Raw genomic sequence first — 26,759 nt, forward strand, 5'->3', positions numbered from 1 at the left:
TCCTTAATGTATTCAAAACTTAGCAAGTTTCGTCCTTCATGAAACTTCTGTTAAAAACATTAACAGACCCATCTATGTGCAAGTCACATAACTCTTACACCCCAAATATCAAGTTCCTCAAACCCATCACAAGCCATTTTCTTTGTTCTGCTAAAATTTTTAAAGCTATTCCAATTTGCTGATTCTAAATGAACAATAAAAGAAAGGAAAAAAACAACAAAGTTAGGACGACTCTTCTTCTGCAGAATGGTTGGACTGTGATTATATTGATTTGGGTATTGATTTTAGGAAGAAAGAAAGGTGTGAGACTAAATAAAAATAAGGCGCAATGAGATTTGTTGATGTTCTGGTGATTGGAAATTTTTAACAATAATTTAAGAATAAATTATTGGGTCTTGTGAAAATGAAGAGAACAGTAAGAACAAATTCATGTCGAAGAAAATAGTCTTAAAAGATAAGAAATGCACGAAAAAGAAATAAATGAAAGGGATCTTTGAATTACATCCGTAAGAAAGTTACCACAAATAATTATGAAAAACAAAGCATGATAGCAACAAAAGAACAACCAATATTGACCTTCATTGTACAAAGCAACTTATATTACAATTTTTATTAAGCCGGCCGGAGAATTCTAAATTCTTTCCTACGAACTCTGCCGGTAAAAAATTAACTCAAAAAAGCTTCAGCTTTAAGAAGAAGAACATAATACAACCAGTGGACATATTTTAGGATGCTTGTAGTCATGTGACTTGCACATGAGATTGGGTCAGTTAATGTTTTTAACAGAAGTTTCACATAAGGATGAAAATTGCTAAGTTTTGAATATATTAAGGATGATTTTTGTTCAATATGATAGTTGAAGGATGTACATTAAGTTTTGAGTATAGATAAAGGATGTTTTTGGCCAAAAACTCTATAGTTCCCATATATGAAACAACTTAATTCGGTGTTGACCAATTTGGCCTTTAGCTTAACTTTTGGCGGGTTATTCGAGGTGTGTCACATTTCAAGTTGGAAAATTGTATGAAATAACAAATTATTAATTTAAATTAAATATTATAGTTATAATTTATTTTATTTGTAATTCGCAGTAAATATCTCCTTTTTTGTCATCTGATTCGGTATACAATTAGTTATTTTATACATTTTGATATAAAATGCGTTTGTGTTTGTATAAAGAGAGAGAAAAGTGTATATACAAATACAAATACATATATTTTTGTCCTATACACTTATAATTATACAAATACAGATCTTAATATACAAATTGCAATGTATAAATGAATTTATACAAAATTGAACAATTTATATAAAATTTGATGTATCTAGTGAATTATACAAATCAAAAGTTTCATAGCAAACATAAAATTTGTTATGAAACGCAATTATACAAATTTTAATTTTGTCCATACTTTATTTATTATTACTTAAGTTGTCTCATATAATTTGATAAATATATCTAGGTTTGAGGTTCTTTAAGATATTCTTTAAAACACTTAAATAAGCAACTAATATAAACACTTACATTAAAAAATAGAGGTTATATTATGGAGAATCACAATAATTAATAGCTTAAAATATTTAAAAATTTAATTGACTTTCAAAATTTCACATATATAACATAATTTGAGACATAAAAAGTAACATATATTAATTAAAAATTATTTTAAATTATAATAATTAACAGCTTAAAATATTTTTAAAACATATTAAAAATTGGGTCAGGGTAAATTTTTGAAAAAATGTTAAACGAGGCAGAATAAAGCAGGCTAAGGTAGTCAAACCTTCCCCTAAGCCCCTATTGGCTATTGCGATCTCTATCAAGGAATAATGGTCACTTTTTACATCATGAAAGACTGGCTTAGTAGAAGTCATGACCACTCTCTCCTCTAAATAGCAATGACAATTAACATAGTTTAATGCTTAGACAGTACTCTTTCCGTTTCACAAAGAATGACCTCCTTTCCTTTTTAGTTAGTTTCAAAAAAATGACCTCTTTTCTTGTTTGGCATTTTACTTTTTACTTTCCACGTGGCATGTTTAACCACAAGATTAAGGACAATTTTGTATATTTGACATAACTTTAATTTAGGATCACAAGATTCAAAAGTCTTATTTAATTTCTTAAACTTCGTGCCAAGTCAAACCAGATCAATCTTTTTGAAACGGAGGGAGTATTGTGTAATTTAATAATTATGCACGTCCCTGTCAGTAATGAAGATTTTCATACGACTTCTAAGATATTTTATCAAATCAATTTAAAGTTTTGAGAGTAGATGCTTAGATGGTAGACAACAAAAACACAATTACTTCCAATTCGTTATTAAAAATAGTACTCAATTCATTATTGCAGACTTTGCTATTTATATAACTTTGGCACATGCTGACTTATTATAGTTGAATTGCCATCACATACTAGTTCAAACAAGATTAAAAATGAAAATTTCCATGATTAGAAGTCCAAAGACTGATTAAGGAAAGAGGCCAATTTTTTCTGCATGGCCATGGCTTCTTCAGCTTCTGGAACAAACAGGTGAAACACATGTGCCTTATCTTTAACCTCCACAACCTCCACCGTTCCCAGCCACCCGCTCTTCTCCAATGCCTCCTTATAGTACAATCCCCTGAATCTCAACGGATCTTTTCCGGCGACGTACACAAGTACTTTCTCACACCCTAAGCCAGACAATTTCGGATCCTTTTCCGGGTTAATCAACGGGTCATCTAATCCCGAGCTATTGGGATTCACAAACAACCATAGCTTCTCAAAGAGATCCTTGGCAACTAAGTTTTCTCCCTCACCGTCAATCGGATCCTTATCTAACCCGGTGCTATTGGGATTCCCACTCAACACTAGATCCTCAACGAAATCCTTGGCAAGGAAGTTTTCTCCCTCACCGTCAATCGGATCCTTTCCCCAGAAAAATGGACAGGCAAGGAAAATCCCATCAATTTTCACACCATCCAACTTTTCCAACCCGACCCGAATTGCTATATGGTGTGCGATGTTACCACCCGCGCTATCTCCGCCCAAATAGACACGATTGAAATCGGCATTGTCTTTCAGCCATGGTTCACGACCATCACCATTGGCATGTGAAGTGACCCATTTGAGAGCTAGCCATGAATCTTCATGAGCTATTGGTAACGGGTACTCAGGAGCTAACCTGTAGTTAACAGAGACGATGGCGACTTTTGCTTCAGCTGCTACCAGGCTAAGATATTTGTGATGTAGGTGAAAAAGCAGATTCGATTACAAAGCCGCCGCCGTGAAAGTAGACGAAAAGGGGAATTTTCTGAACCGGGTCGACATTTTTGGGCAGGTAAAGTCTTGCTGATAGGTTAATTTTTGGATCAATTTCAACGTCTTTGATTTGTACAAGCTTTAATTTAATATATTCTTTAATAATTATAGAAGTAATATATCGAGTTTAGTCGGATGACCACGGGTTCGGATGACCCAAAATTAATACATAAAATCGCCCCTGAGCCTAGCCCAATATCATCATACTTAGGTGCATTATTAACCACTCAAATTAAAGAGCAAATATCAATATTTTAGATCGGTGAATTTCAATTAAAATATCTGAAGTAGCAAAGCCTTGGATCAAGATAGCACTTGGGCCAATTACTCTCTCATATTAGTTGATTACTTTCCTTTTCACGCATATTAAGAAGAGATTTTTTTTAAAAAAATAACAAACCTAATAGACATAATAAGGGTCTATATCAATAATTTCGATGATTGCACTCCATAGCTATAGTTTCATTTGCTATGGAGGCTACAGTCATATATTTTTGTTCATTTGTATATTTCGCTTGACAATATAAAAACAGGGTAATTTATTATGAATTTTTCATAAATCGTATACAAATAGCTCGGGTAAGCATATACAAATTTCTAAATTTATACAATCAGAAACCAAATTATACAAGTCCTGCGAATTATACAAATCAGGCTAATAGCAGATTGGGTGAAATTGCAGTTGCGTATTAGAATTTCCCTAAACAGTAGCTATAACATAAATAAAAATAATAATTTTATTGATTCACCTCTTAAAAAACCTTTTTGAAAATTTTACAAATAAGTATGAGCACATTCAAATGAATTAATTTCAAGGGTAATATAGGAAAAATTTAATTAATTTTTTTTTTTAATTTAGTAAGGTGATCAACTATTATGAGATAAATATTTTTAGTAAGATGATCAACTAATTAGGACAGAGAGAGTATTTTACTTAATTTTTTATTTTTTTTAAATACAAATTATATGAACAAGGGAGAAACTCTATGGTAGAAAAATTAATGATTCAAGGGAAATGTCTTGAAGAAATCCAACAAATAACTAATAATTTTGTTATACAGAAAAAGTAACTATTATACCTTTATTTATTTTCTAATCGGTATCTATGGATTGATCACAAGTTGAAATATGATTTTTTAGACATGATCATTTAATAAACAATTTGAAATCAAGTTGATTTGAAGTTGAATTTTGTTTGGACTTGCGATTATAAACAAAAATTAATAACAAAGTGTAATAAGCTATCACAAAATCTTTCATGATTCAATATTTATTGATCGAACTTTAATTCAATAAAAAAAAAAAGAGAAGATCTTTAACAATTACACCCAATTCATTCATGAAAATAGTACTCAATTCCATGATTAAAAGGCCTAGGACTAATTAAGGAAAGAGACCAATTTTTTCAACATGGCCATCCCATTTTCATCTTCTGGAGCAAACAGGTGAAAAACATGTTCCTCATCTTTAACCTCCACAACCTCCACCGTCCCCGGCCACCCACTCTTCTCCAACGCCTCCTTATAGTATAATCCCCTGAATCTCAACGGATCTTTTCCGGCGACATACACAAGTACTTTCTCACACCCTAAGCTACACAATTTCGGATCCTTTTCCGGGTTAATCAACGGGTCATCTAATCCGAAGCCATTGGGATTCGCAAACAGCCATAGCTTATCAATGCAATCCTTGACAAGCAAGTTTTCTCCCTCACCGTCAATCAGATCCTTCCCCCAGAAATATGGACAGGCAAGGAAAATCCCATCAAGTTTCACACTCTCCAACTTTTCCAACCCGACCCGAATGGCCATATGGTGTGCGATGTTACCACCCGCACTGTCTCCCCCAAAATAGATGCGATTGAAATTGGCATGGTCTTTTAGCCATGGTTCATAACCATCACCATTAGCATGTGAAGCGATCCATTTGAGAGCTATCCATGAATCTTCATATGCTATGGGTAACGGGTACTCAGGAGCTAACCTGTAGTTAACAGAGACAATGACGACTTTTGCTTCAGCTGCTACCATGCTTAGATGTTTGTGATATGTCGGCGAAGTAGCAGATTCGATTACAAAGGCGCCGCCGTGAAAGTAGACGAAAAGGGGAATTTTCTGAATTGGGTCTTTATTTTTGGGCAGGTAAAGTCTTGCTGATAGGTTAATTTGTGGATCAATTTCAATGTCTTTGATTTGTACTCCGGTTTCAGGATCCGATTCAGGTGGGACAAAACCTTCACCCATCAGCCTCTCGATTCGACCATCTTTGTAAACTCTAATCAGTGGGAAAAGATCATGTACTATTTCCGCCATTGCTGAAAGCTAAGTTACCAGAAAAGGTTGGTGTTACTATGCACAAGTGCTGTGAGATCTACTTTTAAAACCAAGAACTTGGAAAAGTCCAATAGTTTAGTATTCTATGTTCCAAAGAAAAGTCAGTATATCATATTTTCTATTGAATAATAATGTAAATGATTTCATTGATTAAAATCAAATAATTCTATTTTCACTTTTAATATCATGTTGCTAATCAAGATAAAAGTGAAAAAATAGTCTATGAATAAGTAAAACTTAATCCATGGCTTGAGTGTCACAGTGACCTCAATCCTTGTAAACCGTAAGAAGTTATAGTACATTCGAAAGAACAAACTATTGAGTGAATTGAGCTTCGTAATTGTAATACTTGTCTTAAGGCTCAGAAATTGAAATTGAAAATATCAAAATTGATTAATTTTAAATCAAACCTTAAAACTCCAATCAAATGCAAGTTTAAATTGAATTTGAACGGTAATTTCTTAAATATAAAAATAAAAAACTCAAATCAAATTTTCATATTCAATTTGAACGGTGTAAATGCCCACATCTGATATTTTTTCCCTCAGAGATCTATAATTCATCACCATATATACAAACAATGCTAGTGAGCGTAGCCCATACTCACGACCAAGGCAAGGCCATTTATTTTAAATGGAGCTTACCAGAAAGATCGATAACAGCGAGCTTACACTAAATTGGTATTCCAATTATTATTGTATTTTATAAAACAAAAACGTATGTTGGTGGTATTCCTTTTCATCACTTGAAGAAGTTTGTTCTATCTTATAAATAACAGGTTGAAGCAGTGGAGCAAGATGCGCCATAAATAGAGAGTCAGATTAATGAAGTATGATAGTGAAAATGAACTCTCCTACCAACTTACATTTAGTCAACAAAAACAGTAGGCCGCCGCAGATTGAGAAATATATTAAGAACCATGAGAAAATCTTTAACAATTACATCCATTTTTTATTCATAAAAATAGTAGTCAATACCATGAGTAGGCCTAGGACTGATTAAGGAAAGAGGCCAATTTTTTCATCATTGCCATTTTATTTTCAGCTTCTGTAGCAGACAGGTAAAACACATGTGCCTCATCTTTAACCTCCACAATCTCCACCGTTCCCGGCCACCCACTCTTCTCCAATACCTCCTTATAGTAAAATCCCCTGAATCTCAATGTATCTTTTCCGGCAACATACACAAGTACTTTATCACATCCTAAGCTACACAACTTCGGATCCTTTTCCGGGTTAATCAACGGGTCATCTAATCCCGAGCTGTTGGGATTCACAAACAACCATAGCTTCTCAATGACATCCTTGGAACCTCCCTCACCGTCAATAGGATCCTTCCCCCAGAAAAATGGACAGGCAAGGAAAATTCCTTCAAGTTTCATACCATCCAACTTTTCCAACCCCACCCGAATAGCTATATGGTGTGCGATGTTACCACCCGCGCTATCTCCCCCAATATAGACGCGATTGAAATCGGCATGGTCTTTTAGCCATGGCTCATGACCATAACCATTGGCAATATGTGAAGCGACCCATTTGAGAGCTAGCCAGGAATCTTCATAAGCTATGGGTAAAAGGTACTCAGGAGCTAACCTGTAGTTAACAGAAACAATAACTACTTTTGCTTCAGCTGCTACCTTGCTTATATGCTTGTGATATGAAGGTGAAGAAGCAGATTCGACCACAAAACCACCACCGTGAAAGTAGACAAAAAGGGGAATTTTCTGAACAGTGTCGACATTTTTGGGGAGGTAGAGTCTTGCTGATAGGTTAATTTGTGGATCAATTTCAACGTCTTTGATTTGTACTCCAGTTTCAGGATCAGATTCAGGTGGCACAAAACCTTCGCCCATCAGCCTTACGATTCGACCATCTTTGTAAACTCTCATGAATGGGAAAAAATCATGCACTATTTCCTCCATTGCTAAAAGCTAAGTTGCCAGAGAAGGTTGGTGTGTGTAGTAATATTAACACAAGTGCTGTGAATGCTACTTTTAAAAGCAATAATTTGTGGCAATCAAGTAAGAATCTTCAACTTCTATTCACTGATGTATAAGAAAAATTACACCGTCTATTCATTTTTAGAAATACTTATTTCTTATAATATATCCACATATTATTTATATTTAAATAAAAATAACAAAAAAAGTATTATATTGTATTTTGGACTCTAAATTAATTATAGAAGTTTGTTTAAAATTCTTATTTGATTGCCAAAAGTAAGAAGAATTCTTTCACGCTTTCTTTCTTTGTATAAACATTTGTGTGTAGGATGGTTATAGTTTAACCAACTTTTTAAATATTTTGCTTTGAATTTTTAAATAATTTTCAAAAGTCCAATAAATCAGTATTCTAGGATCGAAGCAAGTATATCATATTTGCTATTGAATAATTGTATGATTTGATTGAGCAAATGATGAATGCGACACAAATAATCTCCTCTTTCGTTTTTACTCAACATTATGGATGTCAAAAATGAGCCCAACTATAGCTAACTCACCCAATCCGTCATGAATTTTAAGGATTGAACTCAAGATAATTTGATTCAAACCTTAATCCATTTTAATATATCCAATTTCAACACAATCCGTCCATTTGATAACCCTACTCAATATTGATTAGATCTTTTATTAAAATAAAATTTGAAGATTTTAAAAAAGCATACTATAATTAATAGAATTATCTTTTATAAAATATAAAGACGTCATTCTATTTTAACTCGGCATCTATAATAATGTTTCTAGAGGACATATACTTCTTTTGTCCTCATTAATATATAAAATACAAACAATTCAAGTGAGCGAAGTCCATACGTAATGACCACTGCAAGTTCTATTGTCCAGAGAGAATTTCTTTTGGAGGTATAGTGGAGTCCGATTTAAAGCTTATGAGTTGAAAATTATTTAATTTTTTCAAGTAATTGGGTGAGTCCTAAACTAAATAATTTTTTTTAAAGGTATATTTAATGAATTTTCAAGACATTCAAAATAAGTGCATCCCTTCTAAGCAAAAAAAAAAGTGTTCCATAGATGGAGAGACTAGTTAATGACTAATAGTGAAAATGATTTCTCCTGTCACAATGACAAGTCCAAACAATAGTTCAACTTCAAATCAATCTCTATCCAAATCAATAATTTCAAATTCAAGTCCAAAAGGCTAATTATTTGATCAATAAAAAGAAAAAGAAACAACTGAAATACTACAGAAATTCTACACAACCAAGAATTCAGCTTGATTTGTTGAAAGAAATCGGCCAGCCATTTCATCAGGGCCTTAGCTCTCACACAAGTTGGCTTAACCAAATGAAAAACATGTTATTCCCCTTCTGTTTCTTTAATTTCCACATCACTTTTCCATCCACATTTCTTCAGGGACTCATAGTATGTCCACACATTTCTTTAATTCTTTTGTCATTTCTTTTTTTTTTTGGTTTTTCACTCGGTGTCCGGAGCTCACATTGGAGCTCCGACTAAATTCAAATCGCGCTCTGTAGGGCCCATTTGGGAGTGATGCTCCTAATATGATTTTCTCCATACCCAGGACTCGAACCCAAGACCTCTGGTTAAGGGTTAAGCACTCTCACCAATGCACCACAATCCATATTGGTATTCTTTTGTCATTTCTAATATTATGTTATGTTTTTTAGTACTAATGTAGATAAAAAAAATGAAAAAGTAGTCCATGAATAAGTAAAACTTAGTCCACGACACAAGTGTTCGAGCGACCTCAATCTTGATAAACGATAAAAAGTATACATTCTAAAAAATGATGAGCTTATTTAATTGTCATACTTGCCTTAAAGACTCAAAAATCAAAATCGTAAATTCAAATTGGTTTTTCAAATTGGTTTTCCAATTATTTTTATATTTTTATTACGTATGTTAGTGGTATTCCTTTTCATCACTTTAACAGAAGTTTGTTCTATCTTAGAAATAACAAGTTGAAGCAGTGTGGCTAGATGCTCCATAAATGGAGAGTCAGATTAATGAACTAGATGCACTTCATACCTAAGAATCTGAGACCTCGATCAAAGAAATACTTATCACTCTATATTAGACCTTGTTGATAGTCCATAAAATCAATAAGCCACATTCTCGGAAGATTGAGAAATATAATAAGAAAAAGATTTACCATGGAAAATCTTTAACAATTACATCCAATTTATTCCTAAAAATAGTACCCAATTCCATGATTAGAAGTAATTAAGGAAAGAAACTAATTTTTTCATCATGGCCATGGAATTTTCAGCTTCTGTAGCAAACAGGTGAAACACATGTTCTTCATCTTTAACTTCCACAACCTCAACCGTCCCCGGCCATCCACTCTTCTCCAACACCTCCTTATAGTAAAATCCCCTGAATCTCAACGGATCTTTTCCGGCCACATACACAACTACTTTATCGCATCCTAAGCTACACAGCTTCGGATCCTTTTCCGGGTTAATCAACGGGTCATCTAATCCCGAGCTGTTGGGATTCACAAACAACCATAGCTTCTCAACGAAATCCTTGGCACCCAGGATTTGCCCCTCACCGTCAATCGGATCCTTCCCCCAGAAAGATGGACAGGCAAGGAAAATCCCTTCAAGTTTCACACCATCCAACTTTTCCAACCCGACCCGAATGGCTATATGGTGTGCAATGTTACCACCCGCGCTATCTCCCCCAAAATAAACGCGATTGAAATCGGCGTGATCTTTTAGCCATGGCTCATGACCATCTCCATTCGCATGTGAAGCGACCCATTTGAGAGCTAGCCAGGAATCTTCATAAGCTATGGGTAAAGGGTACTCAGGAGCTAACCTGTAGTTAACAGAAACGATAACAACGTTTGCTTCAGCTGCTACCTTGCTTAGATGCTTGTGATATGAAGGTGAAGAAGCAGATTCGATCACAAAACCACCGCCGTGAAAGTAGACAAAAAGGGGAATTTTCTGAACAGTGTCGACAATTTTGGGCAGGTAGAGTCTTGCTGATAGGTTAATTTGTGGATCAGTTTCAACGTCTTTGATTTGTAGTCCAGTTTCAGGATTCGATTCAGGTGGGACAAAACCTTCGCCCGTCAGCCTTTCGATTCGACCATCTTTGTAAACTCTCATCAATGGAAAAAAATCATGTACTATTTCCGCCATTGCTAAAAGAGAAGGTTGGTATACTATACACTAGTGCTGTGACAGATAACTTTTACAACCAAGAATTTACTTTGCTTTAAAATCTGCTCTTTAATTATATGCATTTTGAATTGAATGTCCAAATCTTTTTTTTTTTCCTAGTTTGGGGTCAACATGTTTACTCTAATTTAATTTTGATAGTTTTTATGGTCATTTGCATTTATTTGTGCAATAACTTTCAATAATTTTCTTAGAATGTCAATCAATTTAGAGTAATTTACTTGAAAAGTCACTTAACTTTGTTTTATAACTCAAAAGTCACTTAATTATAAGTATTTCATCAAGAAAGTCACTCAACTATTGATATTTTACGTAGAAAGTCACTCAACTATTGATATTTTACGTAGAAAGTCACTCAACTAATTTAAATATTTTTAAATTAAATTTTGTTAAAATATAATTTTTGTTTTAAACTTATTTATAAAAACTAATAAGATGCTCATTTAATTATTTTTTAAGTATATTTTTTGTTTTAAACTATTTTTTTAAAAAAGATAATAAGATTGCTACGGTTTTTTTTTTCCTTTTTTGGGATTACTTCTCAACTTCTTGATTCCAACCTTTTTTATAAAACAAAAAAAACATTTTCAGCATTAGTACCAGTTAGACAATTGCTGGAATAGAAAAGAGAATTTTTTTTTGTCAATCGCTACGGTACATTTTTCAGAAGAAAAATATAATTAAATAACTAGAGTGGGTCGATAAGATAAGATATTTTAATTTAACAAAACTTAATGAAAAAACAATTAAGTTGATTGGGTGACTTTATAAATGAAATATTAGTAGTTGAATGAATTTCTAAGTAAAATATCAATAATTGAGTGACTTTTGAATAATAAAACAAAGTTGAGTGACTTTCTAAGTAAAGTATTCAAAATTGAATGATCATATGAGATATTACTTCTTCAAACAAGTTATGGAGTCCCTTAACTCCACAAAAATGAAAAAAACATTAATTTCAAAATAAATAAATATAAAAAAAAATCTTTTTTCTTAATAATAATTTCACTTTTTCATTTACTCTACAACATTTTTCGTATCCAATTAAAAGATAATGAAATAATAAGTTACGAGAATATATATTGACGATTTTAAGGAATAATAATCGTTTTCTAGATCATAAAAAATTGGCTTAATATGAAATATGACCACTTTCTCCGATAAGTAGCCATGATTAACATAATTTAATATTATGGGTTTTAGACCATATTCTAAGATATCTTATCCATTATTTTAAAAGTTTAAGTCAGATGCGTAAGTTCTTTCAAATATTAGAGAAGGTTGTAATTGCTCCACATCAATTTTGAAATAATGTCTAAAAGGATTTAAATGATCATGGTTATTTTGATGTATTTTCTTAAATTTTGATGAGTTGTCCATTTTTTTTTATAAAGGATATTCCACTCAAACTTTAATGAAATTATGTGTGCAACAACTTTTCTCTTATATTTTAGGCATATACATATATATTAGATTCATGTGTAGCCTAGCTCAATATCATACTTAGGTGCATTATTAACCACTCAAATTAAAGAGCAAGTATCAATATTTCAGATTGGTGTATCTGAAATAGCAAAGTCTTGGATTAAGATAGCACTTGGGTCAATTACTCCCTTCGTCCTATATTTATTTTTTCAATTAAAGGATGGGGCAGGCCCTATTTATTAAAAGGAACCAAAAATTACAAATTAATACCAAGCCCATAATAGACCCGGTCCAAACAACAAAGAGAAAAATCTAATTTGGAAAGCTATCCTAAACAGAATGTGGAACGTTCTTTGCGTTCTCGCAACTTCCTTCTCAGTTGCTCCTTCCATTTGGTCCCTATTTCAGCAATCTTAAGTGTTCAAAAGCTCTCACTATGCTCCTTCTTCTTGATCCATCTTTGACTGCCTTGAAATAACCAACCTGTACTTTAAGTTTTGGGTGTATTTCACTTTGGATGTTGACAAGTCCCACCAACATCGCGAAATCATCCCAATCGGAGACTTCTCCACCTCAGAGTATCTGCAAAGAAGCTTCAAGCTAGGTGATGTCCTTGATCTCACGGTTATTTTTTTCCACCTAAAGTAGCCTTCATAACTTTGATCCCTTATCCTTGACAGATTGAGCCCAACAAAGGGCTCATTGGGATAAACTTACTCCGATTTACGTCAAGTACGTTGTTAATTATATTCTCTTTCTTTCTGATTTGCGAGCATCTTCCCTATGTGTGTGTTGTTTCTGCTCTGTATGACCTCTGGGCTCCTATTTTGACTTGAAATTTAGAGATGTCAAGAAATTCGAATTTTGTATCAGTCATTGTGCTCACTTCCTGTATTGTGTAGCTTTCGTATCCTTAGATTAGGAATTTTCCTTTTGTCCATGTTTAATAAAGTCTTAGCTTCATTAGGTAAATCTTGGAAACTAGTAAAACTAATTGTTTCAGTACCTGCAAAAGAAAACACAAAATTAGCCATGAAATCTGCCAGTTTGTTTCCCTCTCTCAGAGAATGTTCAACTGCCACCTCTAACCTTCTTTAAGAACTTGAATTCTTCTTATCTCCAATGCCACCTCCCAAGGGAAGTTCCACAAACCATCTATCATATTCTTGGAAGCTAATGAATCAGTTTTCATAACCAGGGGAAATAAATTCTGATTTCTGCAGAATTCCAGTCCTAATCTCAGTGCTACAATTTCTGCTACTAGGTTGTTTGCCACTTCAATCACCTTTCTTTCAGCATGTATATGATCACCTTGATCATTTCGAACACAAAAGGCAGTAGAGCTTGGCCCAGGATTACCTTTTAAGGCCCTATCTGTATTGCATTTGAAGGAATTCTCCCTTTGTAGGTTCCAATAAACCACCTTACAACCTATCCTAGGAGTATAGTATGCCAAGTATCTTACCAAATCAGGCCAGTTATTAGGTATCCTATGTATCCAAGGATATAAATGATTTGCCAATAACACTAAATTTTTTACTATATCTCCTTTCATGTCATAGCAGATAAAAAACCTCCAAATTTAATAGCATTTCTTCTTTTTCATATTTGCCACAAAATGAACATTGGCACAACTATAATAATGGTTTAAGTTTTGTTGAAGCATATGTATGCCACCATTTATAAACACTATCTTTCAACTGCAAAAAAGGACATTCTACTCCTACCATGCCTCAAAAGTATCTTCATACATAGTTAGATGCTGCACAATTAAAGAAGAGGTGTTCAATAGTCTCCTGAACTCCATCCTCACAATAACAACAAACCACCCCATCACACATCCTATTTCTGATAAGAACCTCTCTTAAAGGAAGTCTTTGTTTCCAAAGTCTCCATATGAAAAAGGATATTTAAAAGGGATTCCTTTATTCCAGATATAGTTGAAGTTCTTACAAAGCCCATGTTTCTCTCTCAGAAAGTCCCAAGTAGAACTTATGGAGAATTTTCCATCTGTCTTTAGCATCCACCAAGGTTTGTCCCATAGTTCATCATCTTCAAAGTTTCTTCCCAACTGTATGACATGTCTCTTCATCCCCAAAACTAGTTTGCAGCAAGTGAGAATTCCACTCCCCATTCAAATAACATTGTCTAACTTCTTCCAACTGCAAGTTTTTAGCAGTATCTATAGGCAATATGTAGTGGAGAGCTCCTAACTGTGTCCAGTTGTCATACCAGACACTTAAATAACTATTTTTAGGTTCCCACCAAATATTTTGGTCTATCAAATCTCTATCCTCTAGCATATACTCCAGGCTAATAAACCACTTTTTCATTCAACCAATTGTGGCCTCTCTTTTTTGTAATATTTATTCCACATAAAATTTGACCATAATGTCTTCTGTGTTCTAAATACCCACCATAATTTTGCAAATAAAGCTTTTGAGACATCAAATAGAGATCTAAAATCCAATCCACCTTCTTCCTTAGGTTTACAGAGCTTAGACCAAGACACCCAATGCTTGTTATTTCCTACATCTCTAAACTTCCAAATTTTTATAGCAAATACTCTATGCAAGTCTAGAATGACACATCTGGGGGAATAATAGTAGACAGGAGATAAATAGGAATGCTATTTAAAATATTTTGAATTAATACTGCCTTACCTCCAAAAAACAGTAATTTCCCTTTCCATGCCTGCAGTTTGTTATGAACCTTCTTCATCAATTCAGAAAAGTGTATTTTTTTCTTTTTAGCATGACCAATATGACAACCCAAATGCATCATAGGAAACTTTCCTCTAATAAAACTAGTTTTTTCTTCAACACTAGAGATCATGTTCTGTGTTGTCTTATGATATACCAAAAAAGAGCCATTTTTAGTATTTATCTTCTGCCCTGACTGTTTCTCATACTCCCTCAGAACATTCATCAATAAGTCTAAAGATTTCCCATCTGCAAAAGTAAAGATAATAGTATCATCTGGATATGCAAGATGATTTATATGATCACTCCATTTAGGTAGCCCAAAACCTTTGTAAACCTCATTACAAAACAAAACATTTAAACCTCTTGACAACACTTCAACAGTAAGAATGAATAAAACAGGAGATAGAGGGTCCCCTTGCTTCACCTCCTAGTAGAGTGAAAGAAATCAGTAGCCTGTGCATTGAGTAGGATAAAATACCAATTGTTAGCAACCAATCTCCAAATTTTATCCACAACACCAGCATCAATGCCCATTTTTTCCAACACCTTTATAAAAAAACTCCAATCAAACCTGTCATAAGCCTTTGCCATATTCAGCTTGATGACTATTTTTGCTGGATTACCTCTCTTACTTATGTCACCTATAATTTCCTGGGCCAATAAAACATTCTCAGTGATACTCATCCCCTTCACAAAACCTAATTGATTCTGGGAAATCAAAGATGGAAGTACCATCCCAATTCTATCATTCACCACCCTATAAATTACTTCATTAATGAAATTACTTAGATTAATTAGTCTCATGTCTGAGAAAGACTGAAGTATGTCTTTTTTAGGCAAAAGAACCAAATTAGTATGAGTAATAGACTTAAGAAGAGTGTCCCATTTAAAGAAGGCACTAACCGCAACAACTACATCATCACTAACAATATCCCAACAATGCAGATAAAAATATCCAGAAAAACCATCAGGGCCACTTGCACTGTCTCCATTAAGATCAAACGCAACCTTCTTTACCTCCTATCTTGTAGGTTGTTCATTCAGTTTAATGTTGGCCCCTGCATTAACACTTGGATGGATATATCTCAATAAAAAGACATTTTCACAATTATGATGGCCTGTGAATTGCTTTTGAAAAAGCTCCTGAGCAGCTCTTGCTACCTGTTCCACTCCTTCCACCCATACTTCTCCCATATTCTGTATTCTGTTAATATTCAACCTCTTTCTCCTACCCTTCACTAGATTATGAAAGAACATTGTATTTTTTCCCCTCTGTAAACCATTGAATACCTGCTTTCTGTTTTCAATATTCTTCTTCAAAATGCACATATTTCTTTAATTCTACATGAGCCTGATGTAGCATTCTTCTATTATCAGCAATAGAGGCAGCTTCAAATAATTTTTCCTTCATTCTAACAATCTCCTCCATAATAGATAATTGTTTGAAGATATCTCCAAAAGATACGTTACTCCAGTTTGACAAGGCAGCTTTAGTCTTCTTCATCTTTTGTTTCCAATTTATAAACACATCCACCTCATTTGACACCCAACTTTCTTTTACAATCTGCTGAAAGTCTGCTTTTTTTTTTTTCAGAATTTGAGAAATCTGAAAGGTCTTCTGATATAATGATTCTGTTGACCATAAGTAAGCAACATAGAAGCATGATCAGACCCTGTTCTTGCTAAATGTTCTACTTCTACTATCCCAAACTTTCCCATAAATGTCTAATTTATAAAAAACCTATCAAGCCTTTTGAAAATACACTGATTATCTATCCCTTCATTCCACTATGTAAAATGACTTTCTTTGAAATTGACATCCACCAGCTCACATGAGTTTACACAAAAAGAAAAGTCCTCATATTCATCAGGGTATACAGGTAGACCCCAAACTTTTCCTCCTCACTCATAATGACATTAAAATCCGCCNCCCCCCCCCCCCCCCCCCCCAATAAGCCAGGGTGAATTGTTAATATAATTACTAATGCAGTAAATATCATTCTACAAATTTAACCTCTCCTCAACATTACACTTTGCATATAACATAGAAACAGCAAAAAAATGATTATTTTCCAGGAACTTCAGACTAAGAGTCAGCATTTGCTCAGAGTCTTACAAAACCTCCACCTGGAATTGATAAAAAATGAACACCCAAATCTTTCCGTTGCAATTATGATTAGCATACTTCATTCTCAATCTCCTTTTGTATCTTTGAATGTTGTTAGTTCTTTGAAAAGGCTCCATCAAAGCTATGCTAGAAAACTTATGATGTCTGTGTAACATTTGTATTCTGTGGAATGAATTTTGAGATCTGACTGATCTCACATTCCAAAACAAAGTCTTCATCATCATTTCGATCTACTCATTGTCCCTCTATTTGGATTAGATCTTGTAGGTAATATTTCACCTTTACATTTACCTTTGAGTTTGCTTGATGTTGAAGGTGTTAATCCTGTCTCTTTAAACACTCTATTATCAGGTTGCAACGAATCTATTTCATCTTTATCTTCTGATGCACCATTCTCAATGAATTGTGTGACTTGTTGTTCTCCAGAACCTTAATAAGAAACCATTTCATGTAACATCTGGACAGGCTGTGACTTAGGGCAAACGACAGTCAGAATGTTGTGATCCTCCTATCCACCACTATTTAGATATTGCCCTTGTAACAGTGAAGGATGCCAATCTTCTTTTGGTTTCATAATCTTTAAAGGAATGTCATAATTTGCAAGCTCTAAGTCACTGTCCACAATTGTCAACTGCTGCTTATTTATTTCACCATCATCATCCCTCTTTTCCTCCTTGTTCACATCATTTGTCTCACTTATTGTAGTATTCAACACAACCTCAACATCATCAACCTCTTCTTCTTCCACCTTATTCTCAGCTATTTCGCTATCTTCCATGTCTGTTTCCTCCAAAACAACCTCTTTTTTGTTGGTTTGACTTTTTGGTAAATTCACCTTATTAATCAGTTCCCTTCCTTGTTGCATCTTATTTGAAGCTCCTACCTCTAGGGCCTTCTCTTCATTTTGATTTTGTTGGTTTAGAACATTAAAATGATTGATATTACTAGTGATCTCTGCACTTTCCACTACTTTAACATTCATAATTTCTCCAGTTCTCTTTGTAAATGTTCTATTAGTAGGTTTCCATTTACTTTTTATAGCCCCTTTGTAGAGTTGTTTGTTGTCAATATGTTGTGATTCTTTTGCCCTATCCCCATTATGTTGCTGCACCAACTCTGGGTATAGTACTTTACAATCATCTTCTGCATGCCCTTGTAATTTACACTGCTTGCAATAAGCAGACAATGAATCATATTGTATCTTTATTTTAACAATTGAATTCTCTTGATTGTCATTATTTTCTAACTGCAATTGCACAAATTAAGGTTTCTCAGTAAGTAAATTTAATTGGACCTTCACTCGAGCACACCTTGGATGAGTCTTATTTAGTGTAGCAAGATCTAGTTGTAGAGGCTTCCCAACAACAGACGTAAGAGAGAAAAAAACTTTCTTCACAAAGAAAGTTGGAAGTAAGTCTGGAAAGGAAATTCATGTAGTTGCCTATGATGTCTCCTCACTAACCTTGAAGTTGGTAACGTAAATATAAGGCCTCATTTGATACGCATAACCATCCTTAGCAATTATGTAATACGAATTTTTAGATAATATTCTAATGTAGTCTTCAATACAGTCAAATCTCATTAGAATATGCCTATTTCTCAGATAACCTATCTGACATCCCCCAATAATTCCACATTGTTTTGGGATTAGTTCCCTTATTTCATTAATCTCAGGAGCTCCATATGAGAATTTTCCAACCACAACATATTGCAAATTTTCAATAATATTCATTATTTGTATTTCTTTTGCCGTCCAGTAAATGGTAGGTAAACCATCAATGAGGTGTGGTTTCTTCATAGGAATATGATCTACTGCAACATCAACTTTCTCTTTGTAATTTGCATCATGACCTCTAATAATATCAGCATACCTGTTCCTAGGAGGGGATGTGGGCAATTGTGGGTGTAGAGTGGGTTGTTTTTTACCTGGAAGGGATGGGAAATTGGATGAAGAGCAGTAGCCAGACTATCCATTAGCGATGGCCGGCCGTCTGCCGGCAGCATGCCTGAAAAAAAAAAACCTAAATCGCCGTCGGGATTTCGGAAACCTCCCATTCGTCCTATATTAGTTGATCACTTTTCTTTTTGTACGCATATTAAAAAATCACAAATAAAAAGATAATTTTACTAATTCACATGTTTAAAAACTTTGGTTGGTTTGGAAAGCCAACAGGTAATTGAAATTGGTGTAATTACCAGGATAGTAATTACCAGCCTAGTAATTACGCTGACCTGTTTGTTTGTCACAGTGTAATTACAATGTAATTACAAGTGTAATCATAAGGTTATATTGCATTTTAAAAATATAAATTAAAATTGTATATTAGACAAATAAGGGACTTTATAAATGATATTAAATTGAATATTTAAGATATATATTGTCTCATGAAAATATATTAATTAATAAACATATGTTCTTAACTATATAATAAAAAATAATTGATTTATATTTTTCAATTTAGTATATTTTAATAATATTAATCATAAAAACTAAAAGTACATAATTTCTATGAACATCATGAAATGCATGTTCGACAAAAAGATCAATATTATAAATATAATGTCATAAAAATATAAACATTTGACAAAAGGATAATCTATTAAGTCTAACTTAAAAAAATAGCTTATATTGTAAAATATCGAGTCTATATTCCTAAAACAAATGAAATTGAATATATAACATAAGTTCTAAATTCAAAACAAAAAATTTAGTATAATACTCTTTTGTCAAATTGCAACATAACATACATAAATATGATTTAAAAGAAAAGTAATCAGCTTGTCATTACACCATGAAATCACCAACAATTCAACCCCCCCCCCCCCCCCCCCCCCCCCCCCTCGTGAATCGGAGAGTATAATTACACCCTGTCAATTACATGCCCAATCAAACAGGACAAACAATGCAATTACACCAAATCCAATTATCACGATGGGCTTTCCAAACAGGCTCTTAGGGAATTGTCAAACAAGTGTGAACACTTTTAAATGAATTAATTACAAGGGTAATATAGAAAAAATCTAATTAATATTTTTTTGATTTAGTAAGGTGATCAACTAATATGAGACAACTTCTTTTGGTAAGATGGTCAACTAATTGAAACGGATGAAGTATTTTTAAAATACGAAATTATATGAATAAAGGAGAAACTCTATGATAAGAAAATTAATGATTCATGTAAATTGTTAATTAGAAAATGTCTTGAAGAAAAAATAACTACTATGCATTATTTATTTTCTATTGGTATCTATTGGTGGATCACAAGTCAAACTATAGTTATTTAGACATGATCTTTTAATAACCAATTTGAAATTAGATTGATTTGAAATTGAAGATTTTGTCAGTACTTGCAATTTCAATAAATAAAAGTTAATTAACAAAGTATAATAAATTACCATTCTAAATTATTCAACATTTATTGATCGAACTTAATTCGATAAAAAGAGAAATATTTCTTCGAGAGAAGATCTTTAACAATTTACATCCAATTCATTCATGAAAATAGTACTCAATTCCATGATTAAAAGGCCTAGGACTGTTAAGGAAAGAGACCAATTTTTTCAACATGGCCATCCCCATTTTCAGTTTCTGGAGCAAACATGTTCCTCACCCATTAGGCTCTCGATTCGACCATCTTTGTATACTCTAATCAGTGACCTCAATCCTGATAAACGGAATAAAAATATACATTCTAAAAAATAATGAGCCTGTTAATTGTCATACGTGCCTTAATGACACAAAAATTAAAATCAAAATTCAAAATAACAAAACTGAATAATTTTTTTAAATTTAATCTGAACGGTGGTGTGAACACCCTGATATTTTTTTTCCTATTATTCATCCCCATATATACAAACAATTCTAGTGAGCGTAGCCCATACGTCATGACCAAGGCAAGGTCAATTATTTTATTTATGGCTTAGTTTTAAATGGAGAGGAAGAAAGAACTAGAAAGATTGACAACAGCGAGTTTACGGTGATCTTTGTATTTTTTATATTGGTTTTCCAATTATTATTATATTTTTTATAAAACAAAAACGTATGTTCTATCTTAGAAATAACAAGTTGAAGCAGTGTAGCAAGATGCTCCATAAATGGCGAGGCAGATTAATGAATTAGATGCACTTCACACCTAAGAATTCGGGACCTCCGAGTAAAGATGATACTTATCACTCTATAATAAACCTTGTTCATAGTTGATAAAATCAGTAGGCCGCATTCCCGGAAGATTGAGAAATATATTAAGAAAAAGATTTACCATGGGAAAATCTTTAACAATTACATTCAATTTTTTCATAAAAAGTAGTACTCAATTCCATGATTAGAAGTCCTAGGACTGATTAAGGAAAGAGACCAATTTTTTCATCATGCCCATCGCATTTTCAGCTTCTGTAGCAAACAGGTGAAACACATGTTCTTCATCTTTAACTTCCACAACCTCCGCCGTCCCCGGCCACCCACTCTTCTCCAACACCTCCTTGTAGTAAAATCCCCTGAATCTCAACGGATCTTTTCCGGCCACATATACAACTACTTTATCACAACCTAAGCTAGACAACTTCGGATCCTTTTCCGGGTTGATCAACGGGTCATCTAATCCCGAGCTATTCGGATTCGCAAACAACCATAGCTTCTCAACGAAATCCTTGGCACCCAGGTTTTCCACCTCACCGTCAATCGGATCCTTCCCCCAGAAAAATGGACAGGCAAGGAAAATCCCTTCAAGTTTCACACCATCCAACTTTTCCAACCCGACCCGAATTGCTATATGGTGTGCGATGTTACCACCCGCGCTATCTCCCCCAAAATAAACCCGATTGAAATCGGCATGGTCTTTTAGCCATGGCTCATGGCCATCACCATTAGCATGTGAAGCGACCCATTTCAGAGCTAACCATGTATCTTCATAAGCTATGGGTAACGGGTACTCAGGAGCTAACCTGTAGTTAACAGAAACGATGACGACTTTTGCGTCAGCTGCTACCGTGCTAAGATGCTTGTGATATGAAGGTGAAGAAGCAGATTCGATCACAAAGCCACCGCCGTGAAAGTAGACGAAAAGGGGAATTTTCTGAACGGTGTCGACATTTTTGGGCAGGTAGAGTCTTGCTGATAGGTTAATTTGTGGATCAATTTCAATGTCTTTGATTTGTACTCCAGTTTCAGGATCCGATTCAGGTGGGACAAAACCCTCGCCCATCAGCCTTTCGATTCGACCATCTTTGTAAACTCTCATCAATGGGAAAAAATCATGTACTATTTCCGCCATTGCTATAAGGTATGATGTTACAAGAGAAGGTTGGTGTTACTATATACCAGTGCTGTGACAGCTACTTTTAAAAGCAATAATTTGTGTAAATTAATTTTTCTTTGCCTAAACATATAGTTTGGGCCAACCAATTTTTTAAATATTTTTCTTTGGATTTTTTTTTAATTGTATATTCGAAAACTTAAATTTTTATGTCTTATATTCCGTCTTACTCATATTACATATATCCAATGTTAAAGATTAGTTTTCAAAGGTCCAATAGATTACTATTTTAGGGTTCCAACAAGTATATCATATTTGCTATTGAGTAATTATATGATTTGATTGAGAAAATGATGAATGCTAACACAGATAATCCCTCCTTTCGTTTTCACTCGACATTGATTAGATCTTTTTATTAAAATGAAATTCGAACATTTAAAAAAAGTATACTTCGATGTTTTATAATATATAGGAGTTAAATATAAGGACGGCATTATATTTTAACTCGGCATCTGTAGTAATGCTTCTAGAGGACAGAGACTTCTTTTGTCCTCATTGATTCTCCCCAATATCATCACCTTATAAGTTATACATACAAACAATTCAAGTGAGCGTAGTCCATACGTAATGACCACTGCAAGTTCTATTGTCCAAAAAGAATTTCTTTTGGAGGTATAGTGGAGTTGGATTTGAAGGTTATGAGTTGAAAATTATCTAATTTTTTCAAGTTATTTGGTCCTAAACTAAATAAGTATTATTTTTTTAAGACAAAAACAAGATGTTCCATAAATGGAGAGTCCTGTGACTCCAGTTAATGACTGTGATAGTGAAAATGATATCTCCTGCCACAATTGCAAGTCCAAACGAAATTTCAACTTCAAATCAATAATTTCAATTTCAAGTCCAAACGGCTACTTATTTGATCAATAAAAAGAAAAGAGATACAACTGAAATAGTACAGAAATTCTACCCAACAAGTATTTCAGCTTGATTGTTGAAAGAAATCAGCTAGCCATTTCATCAAGGCCTGAGCTCTCTCACAAGTTGGCTTAACCAAATGAAAAACATGTTCTTCCCCTTCTGTTTCCTTAAGTTGCACTTCACCTTTCCATCCACATTTCTTCAGGGACTCAAAGTATGTCCACCCTCTGTCCCTTATAAAATCCGCTCCCCCGGTGCATATCAGAATCTTGGAACAAACAAGCTTCGATAGCAAACTTGGATGTGCTGCTGGATTGAATCTTGGGTCATCAGTTTTGGGATTTTCTGGGCAACAATACGACCAAATTCTATCTGGCTCATTGTTCCCGAAATAGGGATGAACTAATGCCATTCCGACAAGTTTTAACCCATCTCCAAGTTTATCTTCATCTACACTTGCTCGCATCATCATGTTATGAGCAATATTTGCTCCTGCACTATCACCTTAAGTGACAAAATCAATACAATTTCAGTACTCACTCAATGCGCTCAAGTTTGAACCCAAAAATAAACTTCATAAATATTGGAGCAAAACAAGTAACGCGATTGATCAAAATGCAACCTAAATACAAGCACATGGAATCAAATATGAAGATAATATTCTATTAGTTTTCGTATTTTCTGTCAAAACGCATAAAAAAGTATGAAGATTGGATCAATTTGGGTGGGTTGACTTATGCTTTGTCATCTGTCCATCCTCATCCAATCCAGTAAAAATCAGTTTGGATCGTGACTCATTAATTGATCTAAAAATACGACATCCGAAACTAACTTAATCCAAAAACCAATTCAATTTGACCCAACCCGCACATTTACCTGACAAGAAAACTCGGGAGAAGTCAGCATGACTTTTCAGCCATGGTTCAGATCCCTGTTCACCATTGGCCTGCTGAGAGACCCATTTCATGGCAGCCCACGAATCATCATAACAGGCAGGAATTTTGTGTTCAGGGGCTAATCGGTACTCGACAGACACGATAAGTACATTGGCTTCTGCAGCTAGAGAGTGGAGATAACTATGATAGTAAGTAGAAAACGCCGATTCCATCACAAACCCTCCCCCATGGAAATACACAAGGAGTGGAAATTTCTGATCATCATTTTGGGTTATTTTAGGAAGATAAAGGCGTACCGTTACATTGTTCTCCGGTAGGACGATGATATCTTTGGATCGAACACCGGTGATTGGATTATCGGAAGGAGGGGCATAATCATGTTTCCGATACTTTTCGATACTGCCATCTTTGTAGACCTTAAAAAACATTGGGACATCATAAGCAATTTCCTTTGAATCCATTGTTTGATTAAAGTTTGCAGTAATGATGGAGATGGAATAATGCGATGTAAATGTGATGTGGAGATTTTAAGGGGATAAAAAATGGAGGGTGAGATTGATTATAATTATTAGGCGTTTTTGTCTTTATGCCTAAATTTTTGAAGAGCCAGGTTAAGTGGACATTGTAGTCTCCGCAGTACCTTCCTCATTGGCTCAAACGCCATAAACCTTTTTTTTTTTTGTTGATAAAAGGGAAACCCACAATCGCTATCATTTGAATGAGCACAGGGTAAAATCTCTGCTTCTATGCAATAGCTAGCAAACCATCTTTCCGAAATTATTTTAGGAGAGAAATCATAAAATATCTCTAAACTCTATGCAAATTATTAGTTTTATTATTAATAGCTATTGATGGCCTTTAAAATACCATTTAATGAATTTTCTTACTAGATGAGTGAAATACACCCTAAATTCTTGTCAAGTTTAGGAGTGTTTTCAATTGTTCTTTCGGCTTTTTATGAATGGACGAAACTAATAGTTTGCTACAAGTTCAAAAATGTTTTCAATATAGTAGTTTAAAATTGAAGTTATGTTTGGAAATGAATACAAATTGAAATTATTTTTGAACTATCCAAAGTAATTTGAAAAGAACTGTAAAATTTAAACAAAGCGGATTGGTTGAATATGAAATAATTGGTATGCAAAGTGGAACGGTATGAAATTTTAGCGGGTTAAGATGAACCATCACAACCACACCTTTGGTATCCCAAACACATGACAATACACTGCATTATATTACGTTTCATGATACACAAACAAGGGTAAATTTATTTTCATTTTGAACTTACTAACTCTAGATTCTGAATTTGCGCGCTAGGCTAAGAAGTGGACTATGGATTTCATCAAGACCTTAGCTTTCTCAGAAGTTTGGTTAAATAAATGGAAGACATGTCCCTCCCCTTCTATCTCCTTTATCCCCAATTGACCTTTCCACCCACTTTTCTTCAAAGTCTCATAATAAGTCCAAGCCCTGTCTCTCAAAAAATCTTTGCCAGCAGTACAAACTAAAACCTTCGAGCATTTCAATTCCGACAGCATACTCCTATGAGCTGCCGGATTGAATCTTGAATCATTAATCCCATTACTTTTGGGACATAAATACGTCCATAGTGAATCAGGCTTACCATTACCGAAATAAGGATCAATCAGTGCCATTCCTACTAATGACGCGACAAAATGGCTTTTCTCACTTGCCCGAACCATTAAGTTGTGTGCAATATTAGCACCAGCACTATCACCAGCTAAGAAAACACGCGAAAAATTGGCGTGTATTTTAAGCCAGGGCTCTGTTCCTTGTGCAGCCCAATTCAGGACAGCCCATGAATCATCGTAACACGCAGGGATTAGATGCTCTGGGGCTAATCTGTAATCGATTGATACGATGATTACATTAGCCTCAGAGGTTAGCTTGTGGAGGTAACTATCGTACACGGAAGAAAATGCTGATTGAGTACAGAAGCCGCCTCCGTGGATGTAAAAAAGCAGAGGAAATTTTTGGTTTTTTCGACTGATTTTAGGAAGGTAAAGTCGTGCTGATACGTTTTTTTGGGGAAAAATTGTAACGTCTTTGGATTGAACCCCAGTTTTGGGATTGTTTGATGGAGGGACTAACTTGATGTGTTGATACCTGTGAATAATTCCATCAGCATCAACTTTGAAAAATGGATGAAAATTCTGGGGTTTTACAGCAAAGGTTGAAGATATACATAGGCAGATACTAATTATTAGAAATAATAAAGGAAAATGAAGATGAGTGAAATATAGTGCCATTTGAGTTATAGAAGTTGGTGAATTAATGAATAGATTTTATAGAACTTGTTTGTGACCCAAATTAGAGAACCAACAGTTTTGTGTGTATGTGTGTGGTAGGTAATTAAAGCGTGGCAGATGGGGTGCCGTGATTGACTCACGAGGTGTTTTCATTGACCTGCACAAATTGCATCGGTAAATTGATTTTGCTATCCGAAATAGTCTTTCTATGAAATTATATTGAGTTTGCTAAATTAAAATTGTGTATACATTATTCAAATTCACTTATGAAATTACATTGAGTATATTATTGTTATTGAATTAGCGTAGCAAAAATTAGTACTCTTCCATTTCATTTTATACATAGTGATATATTT

At 34.1% G+C, this 26,759-nt stretch overlaps 3 protein-coding genes, 1 long non-coding RNA gene and 1 pseudogene across 10 annotated transcripts; 1 reads left to right on the forward strand and 4 right to left on the reverse strand.

Moving 5' to 3' along the window:
* Positions 1 to 2,452: 2,452 nt before the first annotated feature.
* Positions 2,453 to 3,669, reverse strand: LOC125849621 (2-hydroxyisoflavanone dehydratase-like; annotated as a pseudogene).
* Positions 3,670 to 4,573: 904 nt separating this feature from the next.
* On the reverse strand, positions 4,574 to 22,426 carry LOC125866560 (probable carboxylesterase 7). Of its 7 annotated transcripts, none has more exons than XM_049546863.1 (3): positions 21,611 to 22,423; positions 6,770 to 6,840; positions 4,574 to 4,821 (listed from the first exon to the last, which is right to left on the reverse strand). In XM_049546863.1, exons 1-3 carry the CDS (start codon positions 22,332 to 22,334, stop codon positions 4,684 to 4,686), a joined length of 933 nt encoding a protein of 310 aa, XP_049402820.1. In that variant the 5' UTR covers positions 22,335 to 22,423; the 3' UTR covers positions 4,574 to 4,683. The 7 variants fall into 7 exon arrangements, with proteins under 7 accessions (XP_049402820.1, XP_049402813.1, XP_049402828.1 ...); XM_049546856.1 differs by lacking the exon at positions 6,770 to 6,840 and adding an exon at positions 9,973 to 10,043; XM_049546832.1 differs by lacking the exons at positions 4,574 to 4,821; positions 6,770 to 6,840 and adding exons at positions 6,516 to 6,769; positions 9,973 to 10,043 and having other exon boundaries at positions 21,611 to 22,422.
* Positions 5,434 to 22,319, forward strand: LOC125866598 (uncharacterized). The gene is made up of 2 exons (XR_007446545.1): positions 5,434 to 5,525; positions 22,244 to 22,319. It is a non-coding gene; the product is annotated as an uncharacterized LOC125866598 (long non-coding RNA).
* Positions 22,427 to 23,194: 768 nt separating the features above from the next.
* On the reverse strand, positions 23,195 to 24,767 carry LOC125853313 (probable carboxylesterase 12). The gene is made up of 2 exons (XM_049532985.1): positions 24,114 to 24,767; positions 23,195 to 23,741 (listed from the first exon to the last, which is right to left on the reverse strand). The coding sequence occupies exons 1-2, from the start codon at positions 24,592 to 24,594 to the stop codon at positions 23,299 to 23,301; spliced, it is 924 nt and encodes a 307-aa protein (XP_049388942.1). The 5' UTR covers positions 24,595 to 24,767; the 3' UTR covers positions 23,195 to 23,298.
* Positions 24,768 to 25,247: 480 nt separating this feature from the next.
* LOC125853608 (2-hydroxyisoflavanone dehydratase-like) lies at positions 25,248 to 26,516 on the reverse strand. Its single transcript, XM_049533335.1, has one exon. The coding sequence runs from the start codon at positions 26,401 to 26,403 to the stop codon at positions 25,447 to 25,449; it is 957 nt and encodes a 318-aa protein (XP_049389292.1). The 5' UTR covers positions 26,404 to 26,516; the 3' UTR covers positions 25,248 to 25,446.
* Between the last annotated feature and the right edge of the window lie 243 nt (positions 26,517 to 26,759).

Source organism: Solanum stenotomum, chromosome 1, assembly GCF_019186545.1.
Source record: "Solanum stenotomum isolate F172 chromosome 1, ASM1918654v1, whole genome shotgun sequence".
NCBI lineage: Eukaryota > Viridiplantae > Streptophyta > Magnoliopsida > Solanales > Solanaceae > Solanum > Solanum stenotomum.

What these genes read in the sequence shown, in the direction of transcription:
- LOC125853608 (XM_049533335.1), bottom strand. Translation starts at nt 26,403, where the DNA reads ATGGCACTATATTTCACTCATCTTCATTTTCCTTTATTATTTCTAATA.
- LOC125853313 (XM_049532985.1), bottom strand. Translation starts at nt 24,594, where the DNA reads ATGGATTCAAAGGAAATTGCTTATGATGTCCCAATGTTTTTTAAGGTC. An exon ending in CTCCCGAGTTTTCTTGTCAG is followed by an intron (nt 23,742 to 24,113) that starts GTAAATGTGCGG and finishes TTGTCACTTAAG; the next exon opens with GTGATAGTGCAGGAGCAAAT.
- LOC125866560 (XM_049546840.1), bottom strand. Translation starts at nt 22,334, where the DNA reads ATGGCGGAAATAGTACATGATTTTTTCCCATTGATGAGAGTTTACAAA. An exon ending in TCCGAAGTTGTCTAGCTTAG is followed by an intron (nt 6,841 to 21,610) that starts GTTGTGATAAAG and finishes TGTGTAGCTTAG; the next exon opens with GATGTGATAAAGTACTTGTG.